Genomic DNA, 8,696 nt, shown 5'->3' with positions numbered 1-8,696 from the left:
GCAATCTACTAACCTAATATGGCGGAAGGGGGAGCCCTTTACATGTGTCACAATCTGATACCTAAAGGGTAAAGTCCAAAACTAAAAGAAGCCCCTTTGCACGCGATAAAAAGGGAGAGAAGGGGAGAGAGAGAGAGAGGGAGAGAAGGGGGGAGAGAGAGAGAGAGGCCGCGAAAGCGGCCAGCTGTACTAGTGGTCTAAATGACACGCAACAGGCAATTTAGTGACGAGGCAATGGTCCCCTGGGCCTGCATTGTTCAATTTCAAAGCGGCACGATTGTAAATTGTAACACACTCAAAGTCTCACACTGCCATCGTACTTTTTCAACATCATCTCTATCAGACTCTATGGATGATGTCCGAGCAAGATCATCGTAAAGGTGGCCATCACGAGAATTTCTGCAGCTGTCTGCTTTACTTTATCAGCTACACCCCTTTACTCAGCAGACATGGAGCAGATGAAGCACATTCTGCTCTTCGTCCTCACACTTTGGCAAGCTTTGGTAGCTGCAGCAGGAGCGCAAAGTGGCTATGTAGGGCGCAGAGCAGCTCTCCTTGATAATGGGCTTGGCAAATCCCCTCCCATGGGCTGGAATAGCTGGAACCACTACGGTTGCAGTATCACAGAGACCTTGGTGCAACAGACCGCCGACACCATCGTCGCCTCCGGCCTTGCCGACCTCGGCTACCGCTACATCAACGTTGATGACTGCTGGGCGCAGTGGCGCCGCGATTCCAATGGATACCTTGCTGCCAATACTACCTCCTTTCCCTCTGGCATCATAGCCCTTGCCGATTATGTCCACTCCCGCGGCCTCATGCTTGGCATCTATTCTGATGCGGGTACGGCCACATGCCAAGGGCAACCTGGCTCCCTTTACTATGAGGAAAGGGATGCAGCGACATTTGCCGCATGGGGCGTCGACTATCTCAAGTACGACAACTGCCACAACAAGAAGATCTCTCCCAAGGCCCGCTACGCTCGTATGAGCAAAGCACTGCGCGGCATGGGCCGCCCGATGTTCCTTTCAATCTGTGAGTGGGGCCGCGACAATCCCGCGACATGGGCTCCGGCCCATGGCAACAGTTGGCGCACCACAAACGACATCCGGGATAAGTGGAAGAGCATGCGCAATATAGCAGATAAGAACAATGTCTGGGCAGCCTATGCCGGTCCGGGAGCTTGGAATGACCCAGACATGCTAGAGGTGGGAAATGGTGGCATGACTAAAGATGAGTACATTTCTCACTTCAGCTTGTGGGCTCTAATGAAGGCCCCTCTGCTCATAGGCTGTGATGTAGGCAATATGAGTGCTGATACAAAGGAGATTTTGAGCAATAAGGAAGTGATTGATGTCAACCAAGACAAATTGGGTGTGCAAGGCAAGAAAGTGAGCCGGTCAGGGCCGTCAAAGAAGCTGGAGGTGTGGGCGGGCCCGCTCTCTGGAAATCGAACTGTGGTCTTGCTGTGGAATCGTCGCCGAAAGCCTAGCACAGTGAGAGCAGATTGGAAAGACCTTGGGTTTAGCAATGCTGCCGAGATGCACATTCGGGATCTGTGGAAGCATAAGGATCTTCCATCATCATATGCAGGATACTTTGAGGCTTTTGTAAAACCTCATGCTGTTAAGATGTACATCTTTACAGGGGTGCATGTTTATAAAAACAAGCAGTGATTTTTAGCATTCTAATTTCTGTACTAATTAGCGCTTCATTAACCTTGTACACCATTTGGCTTTTCGTAATTTTGGTAGCTGACTGGCATTTTTGTAGCCTGCCTTATGTGCTAGCTGCTAAAACCATGACAACTCTTGTAGAATTATGGGGATCAAAGGATTGGAATAACTATTATGAAGCCTCTACAAGTTCATTATCAAGGCATGTGCTCTCAAAGAAGCCAAAATCCTATGGACTTCAGTGCTTACAATTATGTGTATGATGCGGCGACCATGGCTCGTCTCCATTTTAGGGCATGGAGAGACTTGAAAAGATGAATCGTATGCTCTAATGACACTTGAGTATGCAAAGTAGAGCGATCGATTTGTGCCAAAGCTCTCAAGTGTTGGATGTGCATGCATATTTTGAGGACAAGTATTGGCTCCTCTCCTCCTCCACAATTAGGGATGCATAAAAGAGAAATCGGTGATGATGAGCCATGTATTTAGCTGAACTTGGCAATTTTCATGCTTAGTTCGGCACTTCATGTGTTTGTTGGCATTGCTTGCTTGCAGATAATGGTATAGGCATGGAGCCCATCCAATCTTGGTGCACCTTTTCAAGGCTATTTTTAGCTTTTGAAGACTATGTTTAGTTATCTCTCTCTCTCTCTCTCTCTCTCTCTCTCTCTCTCTCTCTCTCTCTCTCTCTCTCTCTCTCTCTCTCTCAAGCCCACAATGCCCCTGCAGAATTCCCACCGTTTCGCCACTGGGCCTATGGGAACATCACTCACCCCTTCATTGCTGTTTGTAAAAATAAGTGGACAATAGTATGCAAAAGTTTGAAACACTTCAACAGTTTAGGCAAGCCTTCACTATTGAGAATACTAGAGTTTAGGTGAATCTAATGTAACTTTGATTGAGACAAAACATGCAAAAACTTAAGGGGTTTTCCACCTCACAGTGGTCTATCTAATTCTAAGGCTTTGGGGGGTGTTTGATTCAGTTTGAATGCTCTGACCAAAGGGTGTTGGAAGTTCGTCGAAAGGGCAATCCCTTTGAGGACTTAAGAGCCGAGTTGTACCCGAGGTTTGTGGGGGGAGTGGGGGAGAAAGTGCTACACACGTCGTGCCCAAGTAAAGTCCTACTGGAGAGAATTTCATGGAAAGAATGTAGTTGGTTGCAAGTAATTTCATTGGAGCACATACATCTACAAATGAGGAGTGTCCATTCTTTCTGAGAAGATAGCTTAATACCTACCTTTTCAAAGGCACTAGTAGCACCATAGCAACGCTTCGACATTCAAGGAAAATTTCCCTTGTTTACCAGAAATAGACACCTTCTTCTCCCCACTCCCCCATTACTAAGTACTATTTGACCGATTGGCTACGGTGCTCACCCATTCAAAGGTTTCTTGCATATCGAACCCGTGACCTTTGGGGAGTGTTTGATTTAGTTCGAATGCTCTAGACCAAAGAGTGCTGGACGTTTCGGTAAAAGGGCAGTCCCTTCAAGGACTTCTTCTAAGGCTTGGTTTGTCTTTTTCTAAGATTGGCTCAATAACATTGTTGTAATGCACCTTGGTGGCGCCAAGATCTTAAACCCTTTAATTTTTATTGGTTCTTTGAACTCTTGTACTACTGAAGATGCAATGGAGGAATGACTCTCTAATAAGGAACTTTGTCCTTTTCAGTTGCAAGTGTAATTTTGACCGGACGATGTTGGGAATCGAACCTTGGCCTTAACGCACCTACACAATCACTTTAACCACGAAGACACGACCTTTTTCCTTAGCATGTTTTTACTAGATTTAATTTGATGGCATGATTGATTTGGGGTAAGTCTGATCTTCCACCTTAAATTTAAGCATTTTTCTTTTAGTTATCTTCATGAACTGTAGATTGCATTTTCCTTTTAGTTATCTTCATGAACTCTAGATTGATCCATCCAATATATACTGGAGATCACATTCTCCTGCCCTTGCCTCTTGCTAACATGACATAAGCAATGTATCGAGACGGTTTTCAACTCTTAAATCCCATAGAAATCGCACACACATGCTTAGGATGTGGTCATGCGACATCAACTATCAATAAGATATAATTGGTGCAACTATGCCAAAATCTGCATTGTTGCAAAAATACTTGCATGGTTATACAACAACAAGAAATGGGTACATGTGTGACCATGCATGAGGCATAGTTATTTCATGAGATAACGGAGAACTATGCTTTTCATGACCACTCTCTTAGCAGCTCCCCAAAGGGATTCTCTAAGTGTGTCAAGTGAGTGTAAGGGGAGTCATAAATGGAATAAGGTGTATTTTACAAAGAGCGATCTAGTATACACAAGAAGTTTTGAACAAATTCTCACAATAATTCCCCCATTGTAACTTACCTCAACATCATGAGGGAGGCACTACATACCTAGCTAGGTACAATTGGTGGCAGGGGACCGGCACTGCGTTGTATGAAAAACATTGAGAAAGATTCCATTTTCCTACACTAGAAAATGTCTAAATCTTCTTGTGGACGTATACATGGGTAGCTTAGAGGCATTTGGTGGACACAGTTGACAAATGAATCCTTTTATGAGTAATGAATCCTTTGGAGTAGCTCCTTGCAAAATGTGTACGAAGGAGTTGGAGGTCCTCCTCTCTAAGTCACACGGGCATGTCAAGAGGGGATTAATGGTTAGGAGCACGAGAGCCGTCCAATGCACGGGAGCTAACTGGCAGCTCCGATTTCACCCATGGCTGTCAAAATGATGCCCGCCCTTGATCCCCTCCCACCATGCCCATGTCACCTAGATACCAGGGTAGGCTGTCAAAATGATGCTCATAGCTTGGGAAACAAATAGGTTCGCTTTATCCAAAGCGTGTTCAAAATGAAAAGTGGCCGGCTCAAATTTGGGCAAGAATGTTCTCAAGCCGGTTCAAATTATGGAATTTTCACTTATAATATGAGATTTTTAGTGTGATTATCCCTCTCAAATTTAGAGTTAGGCTGCTCATATGCGTGTGAAAAGGTTCCAAAGCAAGGTCCACAAAAAATGTTTCCCGAGCCCTAGGCTTGATCCCCTCAGACCAGGAGGTTATTCAGGGCAGCACTTTGTGAATTCAGGGCGCTAATCGACGGCTCCAATTTCACCCATGGCCAAGCAATTGCAAAAGGGCTTCATTTCTCACTGTTTCTCACCTTTTGCCTCATTAGTGCTACCGTTAAGGAAAGACACGGCCTTCGAGGGACCATTACCTAGCAGTTCAGAAAGCCTAGGCTTTTGAATTGAGAAAATAAACAATTGGAAAGCTTTAAAGCTCACAATAAAACATAGATGCACCTAATCTTAGTGTTCTACATGGAGAGCTATCTTCAATAAATAGATTTGAAGAGTGGCAAATATTGTGAATGTTCTTGATGTCCAAAGAGAATGTGTATAAAAAGGTTGGAAAATTTACCAAAATGCACTTGAACTTTTTTTTAATTCCTAAAACTTCCTTGAAATTTCAAAAACTCCCCAAATACCCCTCTTATTTGGCTAAAACTTCCCAAAATGCCCATAAAAGCTATTGAAATTCCCAATCTACTTATGAATCTCACAAACATCCCTCAAGGCATTATGCTTTGCAACTCTTTATAAGAAAACTGGTTCTCCATCATTAAATGAGGATAGAAGTAGGAAATGTGATCGTAATGTGCACTCTCAAGATCAAGTAGTTCATTATTTGTAGACACAAATGACACTACTTGTCAATTTGTTGGTGATAATGTTTGTCTAAGACACTTACAAATAGATCTCTAAAACTTAAAAAAAGTGGAAAATTGGAGAAGGGCATTTTGGTAATTTCCACAAAATACATAGATATTTTGGTAGTTTTTTTCAAGCCATGTTCTTCTCTAAGAAGAGGTTGTGAGCCTGTCCCAATCCAACAAATGGTCCAACCGCTTTTTTGGCAAGTTAAAACATGCCATAGAGGAGAAAGTGAGAGGAGTACAAATCTTTAAATGCTATTCTTTAGTTTGTAAATGGGCCCCTTCATTGATGGACCTCATGTAACGTTCAGGAAAAATCAATTTCACAAACATACAAAATTCCCCTTAGGGTAGAATCAAACAGGAAATTTTGCAAACTACAAGCATTCTTTGCAATTTAACTCTGTTTTCTTAAATTTTCCAAGCAGATTTTCTCCTTCTCCCTCTCCCTTCGTTTTTAAACCAGCTCAAAGGCACACTTTTCCCGAACACTGAGGTCCTCAAGTGACTTTCTTTTCAGTTTTTGTTTCAAAATGTCAAGCTGAGCTTTCACTTTAATGTGCTGATGAAGGAATTCATGGGTAAATTTGTTGTTGATATCAGTCTTAGATAGATGATTTGTTAAGACCTTTTGCCTTGTTCTTGTTTTCATATTAAAATTGCAAGACAAGGACATTGTGTTTGCAAAGAGTGTCAAAAAACCATGGCCCATCACACAAGAGACACAAGAAAGAGAACTAAGTCATTGCCAAAAAGATTTATTTTGTGTGTGTGTGTGTGTGTGTGTGTGTGTGTGTGTGTGTGTGAGAGAGAGAGAGAGAGAGAGAGAAGCAACCCTTCCCAATTAGAGGGGTTGCAAGATGTTTTGGTTAGGATTATAGGCTTCACCACACAAGCCTCAAGGACTTGCATCTAAACAAGCGGTCCAGGGGACGAAGGCACTGCTGGCAGCGGGAGTTCTACAAACAGCACACAAAATTTAAGCACAAGCTGGAAAGTTAAACCAGACAGAATACGGAGCTACAAAGTCCAAATGAAGACGTTGCCGAATGCTTTAGAGAGATTTGAGACCACATTTGTGTATCAAACCCACTACCCCTAGAAAGCAACTACAAGATGAAGAGACAAATCTCTAAAGGAAGCACAAAAGTGCAGTCATTACCGCCCCGTTGCATTGTCCAGAATGAAGGTCCCCATTTGGCGTATTTAAAGCAACAAGAGAAAGCATAACACAAGGGCACAAACGGAGAAACAGAAGGATTTGCAGAGGTGTGGCCACGGTGAGATGCAGTGACGAGAAGAGAGCAGAAAGGCGGGATGGGAAGCCACAACTCATGCCTTCAAATTTCATGGCATGCGTTCCCATCCAGATTTTAAAAACCAAGCCTACAACTAACTGCCCTTCGGAACAATTAGACCTACCGCTAACTGCTCTGGCTCCAAAATATAAGCATGCACCCCTGAAGATATAAGCAAACATGATCCAAAGCCTCAGCTGGCAAAACTCTTAACATAAATCACATTCCAAAAGCATCTTGAAAAGAATATGAACTAAGCTTGGTGTCTTCGACCCATACAAACCGATGTACATGTCCTTCATGGCTGTGAACAAAAGTAACCACCATTGATCTCCGTGGTTAATGTGTAGCATTTCTAAGGCAAGATGACTCTTGCCATGCCTCCAAGGTTTTGACACCAACCATACCCTTGCTCATAGCATGTAGAATCGTGTTCTTCCAACCAGATCACACAAACTCTCACAGCTCGGTGACCACTCTCAATCACCCAGTGTACAAGGATGATAAATGTGGAAAGCTAAAGAGGTCACAAAGAAAGCATTTTGTAAATGCCAGTCACCATCGCTATCGACAAATTTCTGCTGCTTTTATGTACTAACTACTGCTCATTCCTAGCCTCTTGTAAGAGCGTCAACTTTGCCGCCTTGGCTTCGGCCTTCTTCTGTGCACGTTCAGCTGCCCGCCTTTCTCGAGGCCTGAGCTCTCTTACCCGTCGAGCTGGCATTTCAAAAGGCTGTAAGGGCTTATCTGCAAAAGGATGTTTATCATCCACAAAGACTCGAAGCTTTCTTGCTCGATCCTGCAACAACCCAAATTCGAATATTAGGGACATCTCATCTAAAACACAATCTCAGTTTTAAGCAAAAGACACTGAGGTCATGCAAAGCTGACTCACATCTCTTAGCCTGTTCTTTGGAAGCATACGGGCTACAGCCTTTCGGATAACTTCAGTCGGGTCCTTTTGCATCTGGTCTTTCAAGCTTCTCTCCTTCAGATGGCCTACGTACCTGCATTCAACTACTAGAAGTTAAACCACTTAATGATCTTGCAGTGGCACAAAAGTAGAGAAATACAGTCGCAGGGCCAGCTTATTTGAGCGAAAAAACAAGTAAGGAAGTTGGCCACTTGAATAATCTTGCAGTGCTGCAAAAGTAGACAAACTCGTGTGCTAGATTTGTAGCAGCTACTAATTGAAGGTGAAAAACATGTAAAAGCCAAAGGAGCACGCAGAGAAACAAATCACCAAACTTTGGGTGTGTCGCATGACTACTATGGTACTATGTGTCTACAAGTTGATAGAAGAAAGCCTTAGAATTGGTCAAAGAAAATTGCTTTCATTGACCAGATTAAGACTAGAGAAGGTTCTGGTAATAATCTCAAAAATGTCTCAAGAGGTCCAACGCATTCTAGACGTCTTAAACCTTATCCCGGGGGCGGAATTGATCCGATCATATCACTTTTACCAATCTCTTTTGGTAACTAGCTTGCACATCAAACTTTTTGACATTGTCTAAACCATACAAGAGCGCAGCTAGTCACTCCTCTAACTGCACATCCAAGCTGTATCACTTCATTAGGAGTCAGACATCACACACAAACTTTTTCGCCTGAAAGTAGAAAATCCATATATAACCGTGTATGAAGGCTTGAGATCCTCTTGAGAGAGGCTAGCACAGTCCCAATATCTTTAACTTACCATGATGTGCTTCATCTCCCAGTGTTTATCCAACCTCTTTCGGTAACTAGCCTGCACATGAAACTCTCTTGGATTGTCTAAACCATACAAAAATCCACCTAGTCACTTCTCGAATTTTTGTGACCACACACCTAGTTCTATCGCGTCCTTAAAGCAAGACATCACAGCCTAATAAATAATATGGAGAAAGACATCAGGCCCTGAGATCCTCTTGAAACACATCCCACTTGTGAGACGGGGAAGGAGGGTCAAGAAGAGACTCTTCACAAGCTAGCCTGTAAGCTACCTTCATCTT

General features: G+C 43.3%; 1 protein-coding gene and 1 pseudogene across 1 annotated transcript in view; one reads left to right on the top strand and one right to left on the bottom strand.

Annotated features, from left to right (window-relative positions):
* Window positions 1-232: 232 nt before the first annotated feature.
* LOC147422442 (alpha-galactosidase pseudogene) lies at window positions 233-2,320 on the top strand (annotated as a pseudogene).
* A 4,566-nt stretch (window positions 2,321-6,886) lies between these two features.
* Window positions 6,887-8,696, bottom strand: part of LOC147422441 (Ribosomal protein L13 family protein) — a 62,584-nt gene continuing 60,774 nt past the window's right edge. Inside the window, exons 4-5 of the mRNA XM_086503759.1 lie at window positions 7,601-7,712; window positions 6,887-7,504 (exon numbers count right to left, since the gene is read on the bottom strand). Of these exons, the coding sequence (XP_086359885.1) occupies window positions 7,304-7,504; window positions 7,601-7,712 (313 nt within the window). The 3' untranslated portion in view covers window positions 6,887-7,303. The remainder of the gene's footprint in view (window positions 7,505-7,600; window positions 7,713-8,696) is intronic.

The sequence above is a fragment of the Adiantum capillus-veneris genome, chromosome 27 (assembly GCF_014529385.1).
Source record: "Adiantum capillus-veneris isolate H3 chromosome 27, ASM1452938v2, whole genome shotgun sequence".
Lineage (NCBI taxonomy): Eukaryota > Viridiplantae > Streptophyta > Polypodiopsida > Polypodiales > Pteridaceae > Adiantum > Adiantum capillus-veneris.
The sequence above is the reverse complement of the archived record's forward strand: the minus strand, read 5'-3'. Positions and strand labels throughout refer to the sequence as shown.